Source organism: Platichthys flesus, chromosome 6, assembly GCF_949316205.1.
Source record: "Platichthys flesus chromosome 6, fPlaFle2.1, whole genome shotgun sequence".
NCBI lineage: Eukaryota > Metazoa > Chordata > Actinopteri > Pleuronectiformes > Pleuronectidae > Platichthys > Platichthys flesus.
The window spans coordinates 10294703-10319657 of record NC_084950.1 but is presented as its reverse complement, the minus strand read 5'-3'; the positions used below and the strand labels follow the sequence as shown (position 1 = coordinate 10319657).

General features: G+C 44.7%; 1 protein-coding gene across 1 annotated transcript in view; it reads right to left on the bottom strand.

The window, feature by feature from the left end:
- The window catches only part of itpr2 (inositol 1,4,5-trisphosphate receptor, type 2), a 55238-nt gene that overhangs the window by 10556 nt on the left and 19727 nt on the right, over positions 1–24955 (bottom strand). The window contains exons 28-53 of the mRNA XM_062389349.1: positions 24815–24940; positions 24596–24718; positions 24213–24413; positions 22862–23113; positions 22609–22734; positions 22178–22306; positions 21756–21876; positions 21379–21560; positions 21086–21228; positions 20395–20503; positions 9649–9769; positions 9184–9371; positions 8894–9074; positions 8037–8287; positions 7739–7939; positions 7523–7633; positions 7178–7273; positions 6977–7096; positions 5780–5914; positions 5480–5672; positions 5140–5265; positions 4063–4238; positions 3785–3949; positions 3480–3663; positions 1601–1687; positions 58–179 (exon numbers count right to left, since the gene is read on the bottom strand). Coding sequence (XP_062245333.1) covers positions 58–179; positions 1601–1687; positions 3480–3663; positions 3785–3949; positions 4063–4238; positions 5140–5265; positions 5480–5672; positions 5780–5914; positions 6977–7096; positions 7178–7273; positions 7523–7633; positions 7739–7939; positions 8037–8287; positions 8894–9074; positions 9184–9371; positions 9649–9769; positions 20395–20503; positions 21086–21228; positions 21379–21560; positions 21756–21876; positions 22178–22306; positions 22609–22734; positions 22862–23113; positions 24213–24413; positions 24596–24718; positions 24815–24940 — 3969 coding nt within the window. The remainder of the gene's footprint in view (positions 1–57; positions 180–1600; positions 1688–3479; positions 3664–3784; positions 3950–4062; positions 4239–5139; positions 5266–5479; positions 5673–5779; positions 5915–6976; positions 7097–7177; positions 7274–7522; positions 7634–7738; positions 7940–8036; positions 8288–8893; positions 9075–9183; positions 9372–9648; positions 9770–20394; positions 20504–21085; positions 21229–21378; positions 21561–21755; positions 21877–22177; positions 22307–22608; positions 22735–22861; positions 23114–24212; positions 24414–24595; positions 24719–24814; positions 24941–24955) is intronic.

The window sequence follows — 24955 nt, the reverse complement described above, 5'->3', positions numbered from 1 at the left end:
CATTCAAACAATTTCCATGATAAGTAAATTCATCAATATATTGTTTCATCTGCTCACCTCTTTGGAGGGTCTCCTGAGAATGTCTCCCACACCTCCTCCGTTACGCAGCCCCTGGTTCAACACTGTGATTATACACATGAGCAGCGTGTCGCAAACCCGCTCTATCCCATCATCATCACCTATAACGAGACACATGCACGGAACAACATGTGAGTGGCAGGTGACAAAGAACAGAGACGCCATTAACATAAAAAGAAAGAAACAGAAAATACATCACAACATTGGTGGCACCTTAATATCTGAATTTGTGTTCCAGCAAAAGGTTGCGGTGTAATAAATACACAATTTCTTCTACCAGACCTGGATATGTGGATCTGCAACACACTGTCCAAACTTATATGTCTGACCATTTGTCCTAAACAACTGGCAGACATCCGGAAAAAGCCTGTTCTCACAATATAAAAAAAAGGGATTAACCAAATTCCTGAATCGACCCCTTTTACCAGATCTGCACCGATATTTAACTGGGATTTTATTGGCTCACGCACCATCCCATGACCAAAATTGGTTTATTTGAATTAAGTGTAATCCTACTGCAGTCAAACACAACCTCTTTACACAAATGAACACATTGTCCACTTAGATTTGGTCTTAGTCTCTTTTTCATTACACTGTCCTCCTTCTTGAATGACTTGATTTATATGACTTTCATAATCTCAAATTGTGATTTAATTTTCCATGTTAGTAATATGAATGGAGCTGAAATTAATTAAATTAAATTAAATTAAAGTAATTGAATGGGTGATTTTGAGAAAACTCAAGTTCAGGAAAATCAAACTCTTTAATTGGTTCAAATGCAGTCGGACCTAATTTTAAACAATGATCACCTAGCTCTTATTACTGACTGATAAACAGCTGTAAACGAGTCTGACTACAGATAAAATACATGTCTCCATCTGGTTTTTCTCTTTAAATGTGAGAATAAAATAGAAGAAAGATAAAAAGGTTCTGAAAATCTATGATGAACTCAAATATATTATTCATATCAGATGTGAAATGTCAGTATGAAAGGGCTGTGGAGAGAACATGCCATGTACAGCCTGAGAGCTTAGGAGCAAGGGGAAGCGAAGGATGTGGATGAGATCACGTGCGTGCCCCCATAGTGCAGGTGATCCATGGAGACGCAAGAGAACAAACAGGAGTGTGAGTCACCCACTCTGCCTCATCAAGTTCCTTTGTGTGCACACCTCTCAGTGTGTGTGTGTGTGTGTGTGTGGGTGTGTGTGTGTGTGTGTGTGTGTGTGTGAGAAACAGTGAGTGACAATTTGAGCGTGTGCGTGTGTATGAAACTGTTTGACGTGTGTATGCATTTCTCAGTGTGTGTCCACTTGCAAGTGTGTGTATGAAACAGTGTTTGACAGTGTGTCTCAGTGTGCGTGCCTGTGTGTGTGTGTGTGAGTAACCTTTCAGGAAGTGACTACTGCCAGAAAAGGTCACAAACTGCAATATGCTGACATTACTGTCCTCTTAACAGTGAATTTCGTAGGTGGTAAAATAAAATAAAAAACTAATTTGTTTTTAATTTAATCTTTAAACTTACCAGCAGCAGATTTGGCTGTTGAGACTGGGCAGCCATCTTTTATACATGTGTCAGCAACTTCACTGTTACTCAATAAATCCCTTTTTCCTACAAAGAAATACAGAGAAAAAAAATGCAAAATTATGTAGAGTGGATTAATGGTAAAAGCACGGAGAATTTACAGATGAAAGAAGATGATTAAATTGTGCTCTAGCATTTAAACTCCTCCCTGATTAATTCTCATCAGCGGCAGTAAAATCAGCCAGAAGGATGTAGACAGACATTATGTAAACTGAGGCAGCAGCTGCTGGGTGGGCGGTGAAGTGTTGCTGAAAAAACCCCTGAACAAATCATTTGCACACCGGCAAAGCAGCAGAGGAGCCGTGCTTGAATGAGATCAGCTCACGCAGATGGGCAGAGCTGTGCACATGGGCCAGAGTGTCACCGAGAGGTCCGTGCTCGCTGACGGGCAGGGGGACAGAGGGCAGGGCAGGAAATCAAGAGGCAGAGGAAGAGGAAGGGGAAGAAGAAGAGCGGAGGAGACAGTCCGACTGACACCGGGCGTAGGGGGCGTAGGGGTCACAGGCCTGAGGCGGCAGCAGTCCGGACCGGGTGCTCCTCTGCTTTGATGGAGCTCCGGCTTGTGTCTCAGCTCAGCCCCCAGCTAACAGACAGACAGGCGCGAGGCAAGCTGGTTACATAACCCGCCACTGCTCTGCTGTGCCTGCTGCGCTCTGTTCAGCAAAACACAGGATGGCACGGCCACCAGGTTATGCAACAGGTGCACATGTGCTGGCAGGTTGAGCTCATTAGCGCGCCCCCGCTCTCCACAGTGTTTTCAAAACATGTGTCGAGAATGTACAGAATATATACAGTGGAGGAGGTGCAGCGATTCTGAAACCGAGCCCAAACCCGTGACACATACGTCCACAGTCTGGTATCGTGCTACAGGAAGAGGAACCGCCTCCCCAGACCCAAAACAACACAAACTATGCTATGGCTCAACAGTTGAGGTTTTCAGGAATTGCTACACACCACAGCGAACTGTACATGTTCTACTATTTTCATGGAGAGATTGTACATATGGAATCAGTGAACAGATTAGTTCAGCAAGTGATTCATTCTGACCCAAGAATCCTTGATTAATGGTTTAATGGAGCCCAAATATTAAGATGTTTGATATATGTCGACCCACGAACTGCCCCTTCTGTGTCAAGTATCTTTAATTCCATCAGAAGTTAAAACCGTTAACCATTGACTGTATAAAAAGATGGACGACCTGATAGCTCCTCAAACGTGAAGCCAAAGCATCTTGATTGCCACCTGGTGGCTGGTTGCAGCATAGGTCCTAAACCATTGCAATGGCTGGGACATCTATGCCATCAAAACGTCGTGACAGACAGCTGATGCTGACTCATGAATGGTCGAGCGTGTGAACCAGCGGGATATCGCTACCCTGGTACCATCACCCTGTTAGCTACTGGCTCAAAATGCGCAAAAGGGGAGCTTTCATATCCTGGATATTTTGGACTCTCAATAATGAAAGGAAGTAGAGATACGGTCTATTTAAAAATGAAATACCTTATTTTCTATAAACCAGTAGGAAAAACAATCTCTTAAGATATTGATAACTTTTTTTATCGATGATAATGACAGGACAGTGAAACAGTTGAGGTTTAGGACATTAAATGTTTCAAGGCTTAATTCCAGAGCATAGCAGCTACAACCACGTATATTAGAGTCTCAGATCGCTATGACAGCTCCCAAATAAGTGAAGCCGAAGTGCCTCGGTTAACCCCTTTTGTGCAAACTTTACAAGACAGCAAGTCTGGTCCCTTCACAGTTCACAGCGTGGCTAAATAACGACTGAGAGTGTTTTAATAGTCGATGGAGTCCAGACCTGTTGCAGGAAGGCGGTCCACCTGCATGCGGAAGTCATCCTTGAGGAACAGGAAGCCGATGATAGAGAAGAAGTAGACGAGGAAGATGGCCAGGACAGCCGTCAGAATAATGGAGCGGCCATTCCTCGTCACACTTTTTATCACATTGAGCAGCGTCTCCTCCCGGATCACCAGGTCGAATAGCTGTGGAGGATTATAGGCAAATTGATTTGAGAACTCTTGTGTACACGGAACTGTTGTGACGTGCTGCCCCGATCCATCAGTCTCAATGTCATGGAAGATAAATGGGAGAGGGATTTCTCACCAAAAAGCTGTAGAAGAACTCGTGCACGAAGAGGCCCAGGACACAGATCATGGCGTAGCTCAAATGGTAGATGAAGAGCATGTCCATAACCACTGCTTTGTAGCCCCGGGTGAACGTCCCCTGATTCCCCACAAAACTTACAAGAAAGACTACCTTGTTGAAGAGCTGAAAGAGAAGGAAATAACCAGAGGAAAAAAAAAGAAGAAGAAAACGATTTACATATCCTTCCACAAGACCGTATAAGTTCCTTCCTTTCCTTTAAACCTTCCTGTACTTACATTGATGGTACCCAACAACAACAGAGCAGGACCGAGGCCCATTGTGTAGATGGCCCGTAGAATCAGGGCGACCAGGAAGAACAGGATGCCACACGGCTTGGGTAAGACAGGCAGTAAGGCAGTGAACACCCCCAGGGCCACCCACAGTAGGATGTTCCAAAACGAGGACAAGGTGCCTGGACAGAGGAGCGAGTCATCAAAACACTGTGAACCTGGTGTTTCTCAGACCTGAGTTTAGACCCTAATTCAGCACAGTCAGAGGCAACACTTGAAAATGTCAAACAGTGGTTCACTGCAAACTGCATTACTCAAAAAGCACTTAGTACGGCTGGAGAACCACATGTGTTCACATTGTAGTGGGACAATAAAACAAATTTTCCTCATGTGTGTAAGATGTTTAAAACCCTCTTATATATATAAATAATGTGATTCATTTAATTAACCTATATACAAACGTGCAACACTTAATATACTATTAATGCTGTGTAAAGAGTTGAAGAGGGAAAGTAGGAAGAAGTAACAGATACTGTTTCAAGGTTTAAACTGCCAAAAGAGATCATAGTCCCATTCAATGACTTGGTTTTCAAGTCTCATCACACATATAAGAGAAAACACATCTGTGGGTGAATCATGGATCCGTGGGACCAATAAATACCATACAAATATAAATAATAAAAAAATCTGCGCATTGTTATGTGGATTATTTCATTAAGAATTTTACAATTAGTTTGAAAAGTACTTTTCCTGAAATTTGTTTTTATGATTAATAAAACTGGTCGACATTTGAGTTAATCCTGGTGTATCATAGCACTTTTTAGCATCATTGTTAGAGTGTAAAAAAAAGGGTTTTACTTGGTCGGAAAATAATTAAATAAATAATAATAACATACCTTTTTTTTTTTTATTAAATGTCATCTTCACACCAATAATTGTCAACTCTTGATTTATAGAAAATGTTTAACTTCATCCATTTGACAAAAACACTGATACCCAGATGGTTCCAGACACCAAGACACTTATCCTGAGACAAAGCTACAGCTTTACAGAGTCTCATCACAGAACCAGGACTTATCTCACCCTCATCTCCGTCATCACCAAATGGGTAAAATACGGCCACGGCGATGTTGAGGAGGCAGGCCAGGTAGAAGGAGATGCTCCCCCACAGAGAGATTTGGCGTGAGAACCAAAACAGAACCTTATTTTCTGCACAAACAAATCAGGGAGGTTACAGCATGAACAGAGACACAGACCCAACACACACAAACAACACAACACCACTGCAGGCCCCTTCAATTTATTCGGAACATAACACTAGCCACACACTCGGGATGATAATCATTATTTACCATCCTGCAACCGGCTTCTGCTGCCACCATCATTATTTTCCATACACTGGATTCAGGGGGATACAACTTACTGCGGATCTTCTTCTGCCACGTCATCTCATTGTAGAGGTTGTCAAACTGTTGGAAGAAGTCGTTAACCTTGCTGCCCTGGTCGTCTCGCTCAGTGGTGGTGAACACGCGCACCTTGGACTCCTCGGTGAGGTACTCGCAGATGTTGGGCACGGGGAAGACGATCTGCTCCATGCTGCGGTCATGACGCACTATCTGGGAAATGGATTTATAACAGATCCTCGTTACAGGCTACCGTGGATTGTACTCTACAGGTTTTTGAGATTTAGATGATAAAAGGACAAAGTGACGATGAGGCTGACCTCTATCTGAGCTGTGTGTTTGGCGTAGTAATGAAGAGCGTCGTCCTCCTCACTGTCGGAGTCCACCAGCGACACCTGCCCCAACACAGAACCTGGCCTGAGGCTCTGCTGCAGGATCTTGTTGTGTCGGGCTAGCTAGAATCCAAAGAAGAAAACACACACTGACTTATTTCAAGAAATAAGGATCATAATTGACTCAAAGGTCAGAAAGCCTCCAAATATATATATATATTTATATATACACACGATATATTTATCATTTGGCCAATAAAATCATCCAATATGAGCCAACACTGACATATTGTTGGCAGTTATGTTTTTTTTAACTTTTATGATCCAATAACTTTTTTAACTTTTAGTTACAGAACAAACATTTATGCTTACGTCTTTTATTTTCTTATATTTGTTATGGCAAGTCTCATTATATTTCTGAGGGTCTTTGGTCTGAATAATGATGGATGATTTTCGCTATGAGCCTTCAAAAGTCTCTATCGATCAGCCTCTACTTACACAATTCAACTAATGTTTATCTGATTTTGAGTCTTTGAATCCTAAAATGAATCACAACAATCTTGCGCCAAACATGCGTGCGTGTACATGTTATTTTCACATTTTCATACTCTGAGGTCAAAAATGAATCAACAGTGTAACAGTAAAAAAAAACATTTCCTCTTCATTATGAAACTCGTCCGTTTGGACTGAAATACCCTGTCTGACTCTGAAGAAGAAGAAGTGAAAACCCGCTAGACTCTGCATGCCCTCTTCAAATTACATAAAGTGTAGAGAGAGGCAGAGACGCACAACACACTCACAATACCACCACTCTCTCAGTGGCGCGGCACCAGTCTCATTTCCATTTTACTGTTGGGACCCTGGTAAACCACAGTGAACACTGGCAGTCTACCTCTGTGCACAACCGGTGTAGCAAGCCGAAAAACTAATTTAAGCAAAACTGGCAGAGCGGCTCAGTCACAGAAGAGCAGTGTTCCATCATTTAGCACAGACAACACACTCTAATAGGGAATTGCATGTTAACACACAAACACACGCACACACGCACACACGCACGCACACAAACACACCCACCAGCTCCTGCAGCAGAGGGCCCTGAGGTGTGCAAATGGTTAGACAAACTGAGAGCAAACGCAGTAATGGCTCAAGTCACAGACAAAAACAAAGCTCAGGCTCTTTTATTACCTGGTGGGCCAGGATGTAAATGTTGTGTCCGACGTCTTTGGGCTTGATGTGGTCCCCGACACTGTCCCCGTCCTCCTCACTCTCTAGGCCCTGAGCGTACGCCTCCTTCAGCACATCCACCTGAGGCACAGCAATTATGAAAAGTCACTGCTCCTTAGGGTGAAGCGTTTCACGTACTTGTGTACACACAGACACACTCACCAGCTCGTTGGGTCTCATCTTGTAGAGGATCTTCTCTGCGTTCTCACTGTCATGGCGGCTCTCCATGATAGCCAGTAGGAGCTTGGAGGCATTGTTCTAAATCGAAAATAAGGCTCCGTTAATGAGCTCACACAACATCATCAATGATTCAGGTCTTAGCGATTCCTTTTCACTAATAATAGATTAAGTCTTTTGCAGAATCTCCATTTGAATCTCTGCAGTGCAACCAACAAACAGGACAGTGCAACACAAGAATAAGACCCTCACATTTATTAAATATAAAACATTATATTTGAAGTACTAAAGGGTAAATCAGTGTCACGGTTCCGGGCCTTTCTTTCTTACCTTGAGCTCCAGCACCAGGTCCAGGCGATGCTTCCCCAGTGGATTGATGGAGTTGACAATCAGTGCGATGATAATGTCAATGCCATTGGACTCATGCCTGGCTATGCAGGTCTAGAAAATAGAATAGAAAAACAGTTAGAGTCAACAAAATCCCCAGTCATACATAATCTATGACCCTCTTGACTATTCACTGCACCGAGCCTAATGTCCACTCACCTGGTTTTCGTGGCAGGGTCCCTGGCAGTACTCTGTGATGGTTTCCAGGGTTTGGCGAACCAGACCCACGTTATTCTCATTTATGTACAGGCCCAGCAGCCCGAGACCTCCTGTGGTGCTTCCGCAAATACAGTCCAGGAACTGAAGAGTCTCACACACCAGATTGTAGTTGGTCTTGTTGTTCTGGTTCCGCAGAAAGTTCTGGATTCAGAGCAGAAACAAAGTCAGTCAGACGTCAATTCAACGGTAGCTGGACTTAAAGGTTGTTCACTCTCAATCGCAGAGGGGGTTGTAGTACCTGTAGGCCTAGATTGTGGTTCTCGCAGAGCAGCTGCAGGTAACGCAGGATGGGATTCATGATGGTGATGGCCGGGCTCATCTGAGTTTCTTCGATCACCTCCTCAGGCCCGACTATCTCGCTGTTGTGGCCGAGGCCCTCGAGTTCGGGATCCGTGTTCCTGAAGTAGCAGAAGGCCTTCGAGGTTTGAGAGGAAGCCTCCTTCAGCTGCTCTCGCATGTCCTCCCTCATGTGAAGCCCCGAGTCCTTCCCTGCAGCATCCGGGATGAAACACAGAAGCAAGTTTCCTTTCCATTCATGATTGGACAGTACAGATTTGGCGTTAAACGTGCACAATGATGCACCTGCACTATGAGATTCGACACGTTATAAAAAAAATGTAATCCAGAGACCCCCTGGAGAAAGCATTCAATCTCGATACAATGGCCTTTTGATAGGCTTGTGATGTGTGGCCGTCACATGGCCTCTGACATGTGACTGCAGGAGTCGGGAACAACAGTCTGCACAGAGGTCGGCAGAGCAACAAAGATCATTTTTGGGGATTTATCCGACACCATTGTTTAAAGTCGAGGCCGAGCCGAGCGAGACCACACATGCTGTAGAAGCACTGGGATTTCCAAGTTTATATCTGAGCAGCGTCTGTGGCTTTCCGCTCGCCCCGTGGCCCGTTTCCATTGAACTGCTTGGCTGTGCTCTGGACATGACCTCAATGACTCAGTGTTTTCACTTCTCAATGCACATCCCTCGGTACCTGTGACGTTATTATCCTGCGGGTTCAAATCAACCTCCGGGCGGGTGGAGGAGATACAAATTTTTCTAGTTTCACATATAAACGTCTACAAAATGAATTCCTGCACCTTTTCTTAACCTGATGCCGCTGTTGTCAGAGTCGTCGTCCCATTTCCTGCAGCTGAGCTCAAACATGTTGACGGACACGGTGGCTCGGATCTCCTGCTGGGCCAGACGCATGCGGTCGTAGAAAACCTTGAAGAAGCGCTCGGAGCTCTTCTGCTTGTACAGGAGGGTGTAGAAGGAGTTCTGGGCAAGAAAGCAGAGCGGTGGTGAGTCGAAATCTCCCAAATCTGAATCTGCGATTACACATTTATGTAAATGGCGGAGAAATAAAAAAGACTTGTGGCGCACCCACCTGTGTCTGTGTGTTCCCCCCCTGGAGAAGGGCGATACCCAGCAGGATGCTCTCCTCAAACACCCGGTCGTTCTTAGTGTTGACGATGAGGTCGATCACCAGCTCCGACGCCCCGACGTTGTCCAGGAGACACTGGATCTCCACTAGGTTGCTGCTTGGTTTGTCAGAGTCCAGCGCGGGAGAGCCTCCTGCAGAGATTCAATATCAGCATTTAACATAATTGTGCTCTGAAGAGACATAGCTGCAGACATTACTGATATTTTTCCATCATAATAAAAGTGTTTGGACTGAAATAATGTATATATTTATGTGGCGCTTTGAATGTGGCGATTCCTGAAGTCTGCCAGTGACTGTCAAGCAGCACTTCTTCCATGAGGCAGAGTGCTGTCATGTTAGCTTCTGTGGTTTCTCCTGCTGTGAGCAGTCACTGCAGTGTCTACCGGGTTTATTTGGGGTTCTCAGTACCTCCGGAAGACGGCTTGACAAAGCCGCCAGATGAGCTGCTCCCACTCGCGAGCTCCGACTTGGAGATAAGCTTTTGATTTCCAAAGTATCGTGTGAGGAGAATCTTCCTTAAGTCATTTCCCTGTGGGGACAGAAATCATAATGTTGGATCCACGTCACAGTCTGAGAGAGTACAGATTCACATTTTACCACATTTGAAAAAGTGTCATTTTGTGGAACATGAACGTGAAGATATTGACAAAGTAAAGGACGCATTAACAAAAATGAGGATACTTATGTTGAAGGGAGGTATCATCACTGTTATCTCTATAATAGCAGATTTCATCTTGCATCTGAAGTGAAGAATCACACTGATGCTTTTCTTCCTTGATCCAAATGATGACTTATTATGAAAGAATCTGAGGAGCATGACAATTACTGTCGTCCAATGAGAAGATCTACACGTAGCTTTTATGGGAGGTATCATTTGAAAAAAATATATCAAAACTATTACAAAATATATATTATATTTACCTCCACAGTGAAAATTATGTTTTCATTGCTGTCAGTTAAATTACAGCACTGATCTTCATGAAACAAAGTGATTTCACACAAACGGACAAATCCAGGAAGGTTTTTTTTTTCAGATGTTTCACCAGGAAATAATTCATAAGTCTTGAAAGATATGAGCCCTTCTAATTTGGTTTGTTTGTTATTAGTGCTGATCTTTCCTGAAATCTTAAATATTGACGCTTTCTTCATCCTGTGTTGATAAATTAGACCTTGATATTAAAGTTCTGGACCAGAAATGTTGTCTCATTATTGCACAACCTGACAGCTGCACAAACTTCGCCATTTTTAACCTTTTCTGTTTATTACCAAGTATCATTTTCAGTTTATGACCGACATTGGTTTCAGTGATTGTTTATGGACACAAACTCTAAAGTGGAAAGAGATGAAATGCAGCTGGATGTGGTATTCTTTAAGCGATGATGATGTTCTTTGTTATTCAGGGACAAACTACATCACACACCTCCTGAGCTTTTTTCAGCACATCTTTATAGGGAAGGTGATTTCCATCTCTTGAAAACATTTCCTCAGCATGAGATTAGATTCTAAATAGATTATCTCCCTACAATGCGAGAGTGACTGACGGGGGGGGGATGTGTCACCACCTGTTTGTTAGTGAACAACACGGAGTAAGGGATGGAGGACGACAGGAGGACATGTGAAGAAGAAGAAGGTACGGACACTGAAGGTGGTCAGCATCAGTTTCTATGACAACCCGACAACTCAAACCGGCCTCGTCATTTGCGATCGGCGGGGGGGGGGGGGGGGGGGGGGGCAGGATGGATGAATAGACTGAATGAAAGGTGGAGCTGACGGATGAATGGACCGCAGGGAGCCACCTGAGGTTTCCATGGAAACGTGTTAGTAGGACAATCAGCCTGTCCCCAAACGGCCGTACAGGTGGAGGACAAGATGAAACAGAAATACCCCCCCCAAAGAAGTATCTGTTCTACAAAACTCAAACTGTCTGCGCTGCTGAATCAACCGATCATTACGTGTGCATGATGGTGCAAACACCATTACACACATTACTGTTCACCATATTTATATTTTAAGCTGTAGGCATCAAATTAGTGCTGAATTATTAATTGATTAAACAATTAGTGGATCAGCTGAAAGTACATCACCAGGGACGTTAATGCATTAGAAATGAAAATAAATAGTGATGAAACTCTCCACCAGCTTCACAGTGTGGCTGCTTCACACGTGTGGCTGCTCAGACAGAAAAGGCAATCTGAGGACACCGTGCAAGTGACAGGTGTTTTTATAGGTTTGATAATTTATCAGAAAATAAAAAGGTCATATTTTGTCATATCTTGTGCATCTTTATTGTTGTTTTCTTGTGATTGATGCTGGCCGCTGTGATTTTTTTTTTCCTTACAGGTGTCTTATTGGGATTGTCTCGCCACTGTGTAATTGGTATTCAGCTCAGTGTGACTCATTTGTGAAGATCATTATATACGTGTTGTTTTAAGTTGCTGCTTCCAATATGCAATGTCATAAAACTGTAATGCAGGAAAAACATCTCCTAGACACTGAGACTGAATTATCAAAGATCAATTGAGGGTAGGTTTTCTACCCAAAAAATCCAAACAGCACCCTTTAATTATCTGACAGTGACAGATCAAGCAAATTAGGTCCGTGCTTGGCCACGAGGGGCCACCCGGGCAAAGTCCAGCTGAAAGGGCCTCAAACTAAGCAAAGCTGGAGAGGAGCACGTGCAGCTGATGCTCCCTGTGTCAGTAAACACTCCATCTCATCTGCAGTCAGCAGAGACGCTTGTCTGCCTGCACTGTCTGGCTGAGCTGTCTCCCAAACACACACACACACACACGCACACAGACACACACAAACTCAGTGCAAGTGCAAATACAATCTCAGCAACACTCTCTATGAGGTGGCGCATCCCCATGCAGTCTTTAACTGATTGCATATGTTAAACTTCTGACAGAGGACGTGTCTTTTGCATGACTCTCAATCACCGGTGAAAGACACATCCCGGTGGGGGGGTGGGGGGGGCCTGAAAGTAGTGACAGTTTTTTTCTGCTCGCGTCCACGTCCCTTCGGGGGGTGATGCAGTCTGTCTGCAGAGTGAGAGGGGAGCCGGGGAGAGGAGAGGGGAGGCAGCATGGCTGTAGAGGAGAGTCAACCGAGCCTGACTCATCTGCCTGCTGCTGCATTGACAAGAAAAACTCCAGTCAGGTGATGTAAGAGCCACGAGAGAAAGAAGGGAGATAGAAATAGAGGTAGGAGAAGATCTGATAGAAGTAAGGGGAAGAGTAGGAGGGGGAGGGGGAGGGGGAGAGGAACAAACAAAAACCTAGCGAGCAGCAGACAACCCGTGGTGTTTTTAAAATGTGCCCCGGCACGCCACACTGCGGCTCTGGTGTCCAGGCTGGAGATGAGCTGCCGATCCCCACCTCTGGTATCCTCACTCCTTACCCTCCCTCCCTCCCTCCTCTGTCTGCAGATCTCTCCGGCTCCAGAGAGTTGCACGGAGAGAAAGACAAAGACACAGACTGCCCTGAGCTTCTTTAGGTGGTCTGCAACACAGCGCCAGAGGAGCAACAACACAGTCGCTGCCAGGAATAGGCAGGAGGAGGCTCGAGCCGCTCAGGTCACACAAGGTCGATTACAGACTAGAGCGGCAGCGGAGAGGAATCTTACCCAAACAACATTCAAATTGGCGGGGCTAATAGCTTTTCTTCCGTGTTACTTTCTCCCATGACAGAAACATGAGAGGACACTGGGTGTGTGTCTTTTGTAAACACCGTGATGGAGTACAATGTGACACAGCACAAGCAGAGTTTCCCCCGCAGGCCATGTGAGGGCCGAGCAACATCCGACAACCTCAGGAAGCAACACTTAGATCCCATGCAGCAACGCCAGTCAACACACTTTGTTCAGCACAGAGCTTCATCCGGAAACTTTACCCTCCGAGTATTATTTTCTATCACTTCCACTCGATACTAAAACTCGGTTTGAAATTCAATCTGATCATGTACAGTGTCAAAATGCGTGTTTTCAATGTTACCTAGGAACTCAGTTTCATTCTCTCAGGAGTCACTGGAGGGAAAAGGAGCCCCTCTGTAATATAAAACTATTTCAATGTTGGTTTTTTTCCCAACAGTCACACTAGCCTGTGGTTTGTGTGCAAGCACGATGGGAATATGAAGAGAGAGAGTGAAAACAGACACTGAGGTCATGACATTTGCAACATTGCAGCAGTTTAATTTCCAAAGGTGAAATCTTTTTAAGACAGATTCCACTTTTGTTAGGACGAGCTATTTTTTTCCAATTAAACTATAATTTCCAGTCTCACCCCTAACGGTTTAAACGGGGCTTTGAAACACTGTTTACACATTATTAGAAATTAGAAGCACTCAGTAACCAAACCTCCGCCAAGGATCAACAGTCTCCTAAGATTCAATCAAGCCGCTACAAGTTGCAGACACTCATAAATATCAGTCCCTTAAATATGCCTTATATTTTCATCAAGATCCCTGATTTATTCTGTGAGGTAATTAAAGTAAAAAAAGAGAGTCCTGAACCCGACCCTTTGTCTGGATCTGTGCCAACATTTAATGGGTTCTCTCTTGGCTCGTGTCCCATCTTTCCACCCAGTTTCATGGAAATCCGTTCAGTAGCTTATGTGTAATCCTGCAGACAGACAAACCAACAAAAAAAGTAGAATACCACTCAGTAGAGTACATACCTCCACAAAGGTCCAACAGACCCCTTGTGAAACCACATTAAGACTACTAGATCCAGATTTTTTAAAATGTAAATATCAATTATTGAAAATGTTGAAAAAACGCCATCTCCCATACCGCATCCCTCCACTAGGTTCTGTGGGGATCTGTCCAGTAGTATTTGCACAACGCTTCTAACAGACAGAGAGACAAAGAAACCAACAAACAAACGGTCAGGTAATAAAGCTACTATGCTTGGTTTTCCAGAAAAGTTCAGCCTCCTGGAAGTACATCATCTAAAAGTAAAATGTATTGGCCACTAATAACAAATCTCAGCAATATAAGTGGTGGCGTCTTGTCTTGGCAGTCGTGCATCGGAGTAAACAGGAGCTGGAGTCAGCATGGCACGCTGCTGTTGCTAATCACTGAGTGAATTATTGCTGAAGCACTGTGATGTTTGGCCGTGCTACACAACAGTATGTTCGCTGATCCTGTTTAAATGAAGTTAGGATAACACAGACAGAACTGTCCCTGCTCCCTCTCTGCTCCGTTTCATCCCACCTCTCTTCCCTTCTGTGGGATAAGAAATCGTCTCCTGACCCTGTGGTCACAGCTCTGCAGCTTAGCACACAGGACCGGTCAGGTGTCTGCCGTGCGCCATGCATCTGATGAGAGCCTGCAGGAGACACACGTGCCGACGTACGCATCATGTGCGGCCATTTACACAGCTTTCAAGCTGCAATCCCTCAGCACATGAGATGAGCGAGCACATAAGCTAAAGCAAATTAGGGCCACATGTGAAAGGAATTGGCGAAACGGATTCAGGGAAATACAGGACCAACAGGGTCAAGAAGCATTCAGCAAAAGGCCATCTGTTAGCCGGAAGAGTCACTGTGGAAGCGTGCTTAACGCTATTAAGCACTGATTGTGTTTGCTAGGTGGGCTGTGATGTTGAAGGTTGGTTGGCTGACAACAGGGACGGACTGAAACGGTAATTTAGCCTGGGAATTTGATTCCATCCCAGGAAACCCAGTTCGTGCGATTGCCATGACGTACAACAATCGGGATCGTGGAAAAGCTACGGGCGTTTCACGTGGAGCAACGTGAGGAGATCATCTTTCACACTGTATCAACTCATTCCTGTTAAAGGTGCACACAGGCAAATGGAAAATTTACTGAACCGACTGGTGGGAAATGTTATTCAGACTGTCATGGTTTCCAGATAATACGTCCTGATGACTGTGGTGACCTCTTGCACCACCTTGAGGTTCACATTGATGCTTTTGAGTGTAACATATCCAAAACATTTGTAGTGAAAATGTAGCCACGCTGACACTAGCTTTGAATTAAGAGAGCCCTGAGTGGAGCTGTAGACTCTTTGACTTCCTGTCAGTGTATCGGGACTACGCCAAATGTTGCAACAAGATTTCAGACTTTTGCCTCCTTCAAACTACAGATTTGTTTGTTTGTGTCTGATGCAATGCTGTCAATCAATCAAATATATCTCTAAATATACATCTATATATAAAGTACATGTACAGATTCTTCAGCCATGACACCTACTGAAGCACACTTAGAACTAAACTACAAACTCTGAACTGGTCAACGAAGGTCAAATGGTGTGAACTTCCCCATATTGTTGATTTACTTTTGGGCTCTTGTTTTGAGGTATTTCTAGGATTTTGTCCAGCAAATCTTCTGCATGAGCAAAATTGAAAGCCAGCAGCAACTGGTGAAAACTGTCATGTGCCTCCTTGAGCACAAGTGACCTAACTCACATGCAATCAGTTTCAAGTAGCACGCCACATGTCGAAACAACCTTCACACTGACAATTCATCTCTTTCCCAGCGGCTCAGAACTTTTGGTAAGAGTGTTTCTTATTCCCATTGCATCTCTTTCCTTCAGAGCTCAGAGCAAAAAAAAAGGTCTGCAAATCGTCTGTGGTCTGAGGGCATCTCTCCACAGACGTCCTGTGCCCAGTCAGGACCAGACCGGAGAGATAAACAACATGGGCTAATCCCTCATCGCTATGGCAACCAAAACATAATACTCAACTAACAGACACCTGACTGGACGATCGCGAGAGAGAGAGAGAGAGAGAGAGAGAGAGAGAGAGAGGGAGAGAGAGAAACTCCAGTGGTAAAAACAATAGACCACTAACAGTTTTGCACTGAGATTGTTGTTATTGTTGTTCTTTGATCAACATTTTCTGAATTGAGATTTTCTATTACTAGCCATAATATTGTTACCATCCATGGTAGACTTAGCACAAGCTACGGGATTGTGCAATGATATTATCTGCTCCTGTTGAAGCCACAAGTCTGTATGATATCAACTGCATTGTCAAGGATAAGGACTACATTACCCACAATCCCCAGGTGTAAAAGCAACGCATGTTGGTGGAGCTCGCTGTTACCATTGGAAATATTGACCACAACCGCGAAAATACAGTCCAAAGGAGTGAGGCACATGAAGTCGACGGAAATGGACCGATCACAACGGTTTATGGGATGCATAGTTCTTACTTTCTTAGAAACCTATGTACAGAGTCTTGTACCTTCAACTTTTGTCCATTTTCTAATATGTATTTTTGCTCTGAATTTGTTTTATAGTCACGATTCATCTCATAGCTCGTCGGCCTGGTTCATCGCTTCAAACTATTCTCATGACTTCCAGGGAGAAAACAAATGGGAAACCCTAACCCTAACTTCCTGGAATCACAGCTGTCACGCTCTGTTCAGGTTGCACATTTTAAATCTCTTTTAGCTCACGAGTCCAACTTTCTAATTTGATCCACGGTGCTGCGTCATCCTGGAACCGGCCAAAGGTCAAACCATCCCTGAGCTCAGATTGCTCCCTGGCCTCTGACCAGCTCCCTTTGGATGAACCTAAGCCATGTTCCACTGCTCCCATCAACAGACAGATAATCAGGGAAAACACTACAGGATGAGCTCACACAGGGACAGCCAGCGTGACACTGCATGCCCAGGAGTGAGTGTGTGTGTGTGTGTGTGCGTGTGTGGGTGTATGTGTGAGTGAGTGACTGTGTGTGTGTGTGTGTGTGTGTGTGTCTAAGTTAGGCTTTCAGTATACATGCATGTGATGCACTTAGGTGGTAATCTGTAAATCAGCTTTGCCTTGGGCAGGTGGTGCAAAACTTGGCGAGCAGGGGAGGGAGAGAGAGGGGCGGGAAGACGGGCAGAGATGGTGTGCTAATGACAGGGATGAGTGTGAAAGAGAGGGAGAAATGAAGAGAATGAGTGTGAGTGATTTGTGTTACATAACTGGCTTTTTGAGTCCCGGCTAAACAGGACGACGCAATTACATGATTGCATGCACATTACATGCGTACTGTACATGCAGGTCTTCACAAAAACAACAGCTACATTATGAACTACACGCTGGGGTCATCTGCAGAGGACAGAAGTTTCATATTTTCTCTTTTTGCCAACAAGTGTCATAAAAAGAAAAACCCAACAGTAAACTGATGCTTCCAAGCCCTAATAAATCGTTTTCCTCTGCACATGGACGAAAATTATAAAAAATATTCTGACTGTTGCTCCATCACAATTAGCGTGGGTGGTGGTTTATTTTAAGTCCAAAACGGTCCTACTTTTGTAATTAAATGCTCCTGTCAAATGTTTCAGCAGGAGAATCATCCCCAACAAGATATATTTACCCCTGTTTGAATGACGTAGGCTAAATCTATAGCGCCCGGCTGTTTCAGAAAGTTACTTAATTGAAGAAAAAAATAAAGGAATATATATGTATTTTACTGGTATGTTTTTACAGTCCTCTGTAGGAATGATTGGCCTTGTGGTTGAGTGCCAGAGTCAGTGTGGAGAAACGTGACATTAGGATGCATCTTGGGTAATCTGATCACCAGTGGACAGCTCCAAAGTCGTTAACTCATGCTCTAACTTCTCGGTTGGTGGTCTATAAAAAATGTACAAGACTGCTAAGGCACAGATAAAATACTTTGTCTTCTTTTAACCCTTTTGAAATAATAAGAAATAACTGAAAAGAAAATGATCCTCCTCTAAAAATTGGAATCAACGTGTAGGGGAAATTGCAGACGTTGTTAATTCCCTGTGAAACTGTAGCATGTCAGAGGATGTCAGCTGAGTGGGCGGTCCTTCACATGTGGCCCAGGAAGCTTTTGCGTTGACACAGTTGAAAGAACCTTATTGGATCTCAAATGCATCCTCAAAATGTCTTGGATGAGTTCACCCTTGATGGGAGCTGATCCCATCACCTGAGACAGATGTTAGTGCCTGGTCTGATCCGAAGAGAAGGACGAACAAACAGCTGGGTTTGTTCTTTCCCCATTGTTAACAACAGAAAAACCAGAGACGAATGCCAGTGCATGTGGTGAATTGAATTTATACATTTTAATATCCTCTCAAAATAGTTAAGCATCAAGTCATGTTTTCTTCAAGTCTTTCCACATTGAAAGACGCCCCGAGAGGTCTTGAGGGCGAGTGAGAGCACGAGCATTCGCAAAGCTCCCCTTATCTGACAGTCAGTGCATAAATAAGAGCCAACACATCCCCCACACAGTGTCTCCTGCAGACATTGTCCTCACTGCCCGACCAGCACCCTGAGTGTGACCCAAAGTAAACAGAGAGCAGAGCTTGGGCGGAGCAGAGAAAAAAGTAATTCAGGCGGGCAGACAGAATGCGATAGACCGAGACAAAGCACGGAGGGGGCAAAGGAGGAAGAGAGAGGCAGCGAGTGGACAGAGCAGCGAGAGTAAGGAGGGAGGGAGGGAGGCGGGGAGGGGAGGGGAGGGAGGGAGGGAGGGAGGGAGGGAGAACGTGATGATCCACGTGACGCTGGCTCAGCCACTGCAGGCTGTTACGTAAGCGCACCCCCTGCCCTGTCTCCTCATGGACTGAGCAGACTCTGCTTCTCTCCAATCCCTCACCCTGCAGCCGCTGCCCACTTTTCTTTTTTTTCTTCCACTCACATGGCTCCTCACATGGCTCCCTCACTCACTACCTCCCTCCCTCCCGCCCTCCCTCCATCACTCCATCTCTTTCTCTCACACTCCTCCACCCACCACTTGCACCCCAGGGGAGCCACCAACCTCTGCTGCTTGTGCTGTCACTCTGTCTCTCTCTCTCCCCTTCTGTTTTTGTCTGTCTGCTTCTCCCTCTCTCATTATTTCCATCCACCGCTCTCTTGCTCTCTCTCTCTCTCTCTCTGTTTCTTCCGTCCCTCTCTCTCTCTCCTGTGCAGTGATGCTGCAGCTCCACGCTCAGGGCTACAGGGATATGACATAGAGCGGCTACAAATACATGCTCGATCACACTCACACACACCTACACAAACTGACATTTCACATATCGTTACCGCACTGTCTGGCTGCTCGAATGCGGCGAGACGCTTTTTTGTCCTCCTTTTTTTTAAAAAAAAAGTGAATGTTTTTCCACTTTGAATCCGTCTGATCCTCTTCCACACAACTGTTGAATCATTTGCCTTTGGAAAATAAAAAAACAAACATCTTGGCTGAGTGACACAAATGGGGTAAAACAAAACGGTGACTCCTCCAGCTGCTGTAAGCGACACTGGCTGCCTGGTCTGTTACTATATAGAGAGAGTTAGTTCTGACAGTGTTGTGAACGCAATCACACCCACGGAGAGAGGGTATAGCAACATGCATACTGTAAGTTCTATTTACATATGCGATGCAACAGAAAGAGGCCCAAAAATATTCCTATCTGCACGGAATCCCTCGTGGTCAGAAGACACGTGTTTTCTCACTTTACTTCAACTTGTTGTGAGCAGGAGAAGAAGCAGCTCCGGGCGACGCCAAACAAAGAACCATTCTCGGGAGTTGTTTCCCTCTCACTGAGATTTCATACCCACACTGACTGAAGTCTCGACTAGAGTTCGGTTGATTGCACGGTGTCACCTCAAAACGAGATAACAGACTTTTAGTATACTTTGGCTGTCACCTTGCACACATACTTCTAACCAGCATCAGGCTCTTCTACCAACTATTGTCTACTCTCACTCCTGGTCTCTCTGGCTTAGAGGGGGGGGGGGGGGGGGGCGCAGCAGGAGATGGGCTCCCGCGCCCCAAACTCGCTGCAGTATTGATTTGCTTGTTCAGTGTTTGTCCCCCCCCCCCGCTCTCCACCCTCACTCCTCCTCCTCCTCCTCCTTCCCTTACTTCCTCCCTCCTATTCTCCCTCTCAGTGCAAGTGTGTCCTCAAGTGCCTCCCTGCCTTATGTAACACAGCGAGGCCCACAGCATACTGATGAAGGGGAGTCTGGGCTCTGGGCCGACAGACCTGGAAGAAAACAAGGACTACACTGCACTGCTGGTAGGAGCGCGGCACTGCTGGTACATGAAGTAGGGGCTGAATCCACTGCAATCTTTGCATTGACTTCACCAAATTATAGAATATTGAGATTTGACTTCTTAAAGAAACATATTTTTTAATTAAAACCACGTTTGAGTGACGTCCCCCCCCCCCCTCAGGGTCTGGTACTCACAGCCTCCTGGAAGCACTCCTTCTTGTCCAGCATCTCGCGGAGGGTCTGCAGGATCTTGATGCACAGCTTCTCCTCTTTGTCCATGAGCTGCTTGGTGTGTTTGATCAACCTGGCAGAGTGACAACAAGCGCTCGGTCATTCATCATGGCGTCCTGCTAATGCAGTCACTGGCTCACACGTTAAAAACAAAGGAATATTTCATTTGTCACCACAGGTGAACTCTCCTCTGCTGCTCTCAAGGGAGGTCGGGGAGCTGCAGCAGAGTAACAGCACCCCTAGAGGTTCCATCATGAATCAAAAAATGTGTACGTCTAATATCACATAGTGAATAGTCTAATATAAAAAGATTTGAATCAGTTTTTCTTTAAATATTTACTATTTTGTCACTATTATATAAATACAGCTCTTTATGATTTGTTTCTCGGTTTTAACTGTTACTTCTCCAAAGTTTCTGAGCATAGTAAATAAATATAAAATGACAGTTATTGGTAGTAATTCATTTGTGAAGATTTAGGTGGATGCTAGATTTTCCATCGTGCCCCCCCCCAAAAAAATCAACTGTTTCTTTTTTCCACAATAATATCTAGAGAAAGACATGTTGAAAACTAGCAAAGAAAAAATAACTGCTTTCAGCAACTTTCTGTGTTCATTCCTGAAAACAGTGGTGTCAGACGAGCCAACGCAGACTCACTTGGACATGAAGGCTCCGCTCTCACAGCGTAACCGAGCAGCTTCTGGAAACAGCAGCTCAGGACTGTGGAGAACATCCACCAGCACGGAAAACTCTGCCTGAACCTTTGGGCTGAACTGCTCCTCCAGACGGGACACGACCCCCTGAACACACACACACAAACACACAGAGATGAATGTTGAGTCTAATGCTATCCTAGAGATATTGACTATGCTGATTATAATACATAAAGCCCTCATAAAAGTACATGTGGAGTCCGGTGTTTTCATTCGACTCTATTCTTGTCTGTGCACCTGCAGCTTCTCGATGATGTTCTTGTAGTCGGGGTCACCTAGCAGCTCCTTGCGTGGTCGCGTGCGGGCAGTGCTCCTCCAGTCCTTGGCCGCTCGCTGCACCATGTTGGTGTGGACCCTCAGGGACAAAGTGTTGACCTGACTATCCAGGTCCACTGGGATGGCGATGGCACGAGCTTTGGCTGTGGACGAACATGAAGCTGTAAATGTCAGTGTGATAGCTCAGGCATCCGAAGGCCACAGCTGCTCGGACATAAACATGAGAATTGAAAGAAATCTCTAAATGGATGGTGGTACACAACGAATAACTTTTAATAGGGCAGCATTAATTGATTTGAGGCTTATTTCTCCATCAAGGCCGGAGGAGTTGCACTCACCCACATCCGCCAGTGTTTTAATACAGCTCTCTATAATAGGCTTCTGAGCCGAGTTGAGCCAGTTGCAGTTGTAGAGCCTGAAAGATGACTGGAGCAGCTTGATGAAGATAGACTGGTTAGTCTATGAAAACAGGAGAGAGGAGGGGATCATGTTTTTTATAGGACACTAGTGAAGGGAAAGACAAATATGAGCTTAATGGGAACACGTTAAGTCAGACTCCTGGGTTTCACAGCTCAGACAGATGCTCTAAGAAAGAAACAACACGGTCTCAGGTGGGAGTCCTGTTAACGCAGCCGTCTGCTGTCAAATATTTTTTACTGCACAGATGCAAAAAAAATTGACAAAAGGATTTAGATGTGGCGTGAGTGAGCCTCCTGCTGCGGGCACAGTTCAGCCGCTTGTCAGTGGAGGAAAACAATACCTGAAGGTTGGAATGGTTGACGGAGAAAGGCGAACTGAAGAAACCCTTAACTATGGCCATCACCGTCTCTGTCACATACTTCTCCAGGGCCAGATCCGCATGGCTACGGTCGGTGGTCGAGTTGCAAACCTTAAAAAAGCAAAAAGGAAATTGACGAGCGTTCTTTTAACAGAAAACTCTCACATCCCGTCACTGTTATTGTCGCTGAACATGCAGTTTTCCATAAAGATTGACAATATAGGTTTAGGTCTTTGGGTGCAGATCTGGATCCGGGGGCAGATCAACGAAATAAACCAGGGAATCACTTTTGGAATCTTGATGAAACTCATCAGTCATATTTACACGACTGATATCAATGAGTGTTTGGAGCTTGGTGCAGTTTGATTGTATTTAATGTGACTGTGTGTGCACTCTGGTTGATTGAGCCTTACACTGGCCATGTCCACCAGGAAGTTGTCAAAGAGTTTCCAGATATGACTGGAGGTGTAGATCTCCTTCATTTCCACCTCTGTGTCCACGTAGCAGTGATTCACAAAGTTCACATACGCAGTTTTCACCTAAAGGGGTCAAGTAAAAAAAGAAAAAATGTGATGCCTTAAACTTTAAATTCTAAAAATATTATTAATTTTAACAATATAAATCAAGCTGTTTTATTATTTTCTAGAAAAGCTATCTGGCTACTACCTCTGGTATACAGTTGATGTCAGTGACAACTTTCACTATGTCGTCCAGCGGCAGCAGAGAGTTGCACTTCAGCTCCGTGTAGACGTTCTTGCCCTCGGTGCAGGCAGCCAGCAGCTCCACCAGCATGTTGTGATAGGCCAGAGCTCCGTCTTCATCCGCCCGCTCGCGCTCCGAGCCCATCATCTGCAGCAGCACGGAGAACGAGGAGCGGTCGTTGTAGAACACCAGCACGTCCTCGCCACCGTTCACCAACTGGACACAGGCATAAACACATGCAGGGTCAACCACCATCACCAGAACACATTCACCAGCTTGACCGGCATACACAGGGAAGAAGAAATGCTTTGCTTTGGAAATATTTCCAAATCAATAGGAGATGGTTGCTAAGCTATCCCCCCTGATGGCCAACTCTTCCCACCCCTCATGCGGGACACCCTGGCAGCTCTAAAAAGCTCCTTCAGCCACCGGCTGATTCCCCCCCGGTGTGTGAGGGAGAGGTACCGCAGGTCCTTCCTTCCTGCTGCTGTCAGACTGTACAACCAGCTGTGATCCCATTGAACACACAACACAATTCGTGCAATTTATTTAATTGTATTATTTAGTTGTTCTACTACTTACTATTTATTTACTTATTTATGATTTACTTTTTTGCTCATTGTTGTTTTTGTTTCTTACTATGTTGTTTTGCCTTTTCTTTTGCTCTTGTTGCATTGTACCTGCGCTGCTGCTGTAAACCCTCAAATGTCCCCACTGTGGGACTATTAAAGGATTCTGATTCTGATTCAAAAGTTACACTAACATTTTCAAGCATAGAATTATATTTTTTACACATTTTTAAAAATCTTGAGTAAATGTCTTCCAATCCAACAAAATCCTCCTACAACAGCACACACACTGATATGACTGTAAGGTGTGTACCCGAGAATGAATGTGCTCAGGTGATAATAAGAAATCCTCTTCCCGATATAACTTTCCACAAAGATCCCATCAGTACGATTTTCCATAATTAATATTTAAGAAAACATGTTTACCTTCTAGAAGTGATAACCTGCACATCTAGAAGCACCTGTTTAAGTATTTTATTTGCCGTAGTGATGTTTAGGCAGTAGCCTCTTCCTCAAACTTCTGATCATTACAGTCGCCAACTTAAATACCCACAATCCATGTTATAAAACTCATGGCATATATCACAACGGTAATCAGCATTAAAGATTACATATCACGGTAAACATCAAACTAAATATGTGCAAACAGTTCTCAAAGATATTCGATATTTTTACTTTTCACCAAACAATAACCAGTATCCATGCAATGTGGGATTAAATGTGGATTACAAAAAACAAATTCCCACCTCTGTCATCACTTTGTCCTGACATTTCTTCGCATACTTCCCATCAGCTTTCACAATGGTCTGCAGGAACCTGAGGTACTGCACGTGTCGTCCGTGGGTTTCGATGCAGTGGACGAAGTGATGAACCACTCGGTCGCTGATTTCATTGCACAGCTGGAAGTTGCTCATGAAGATGTGGCGCATCGTCTCAGCTTCCAGCAACTGGTGAAGAAACGGCAGAAGTCAAGTTAAAGTCTTAAGAGGAAATCGGTTACACGCAAACAGAATATTGACTCATTTGTGTAACAGAAAAAAAGTTGTTTAAGAAACCTTGTACTTAATAAAAAATGATGCCACTGCACATGTCAACAAAGAAGAAGAACCTCAAGGTCGTATCCACATACCCCCGGAGTGAGGAACAGGTTGAAGTGTTTATGTAGCAGAACTTGATTCTGAGGATTTCCTCTGCAGAAGTTCTGCAGGAAGGTGTGAGCCAGGGTCATGACCTCGTTCATCTTCTCGTCACTCTGTGCCAAGGCAGAACCAAACAAACACGAACAAAGGTGTTTAGTGAGACAGTGGCACAAGAAGACATCATCAAGCAGGAGGACACATCCATTCACCTTCTCATAGGGGATCTGCAGCAGGTCCAGCACCACAGTGTGAGCCCCCATGTTCTTCAGGAGCCTCTGCTGCTGCACGCGACTCTTCTTACCGAGGAAACACAGCTTACTGAGCCGCAGTAAGATCTGGAGATGACACAG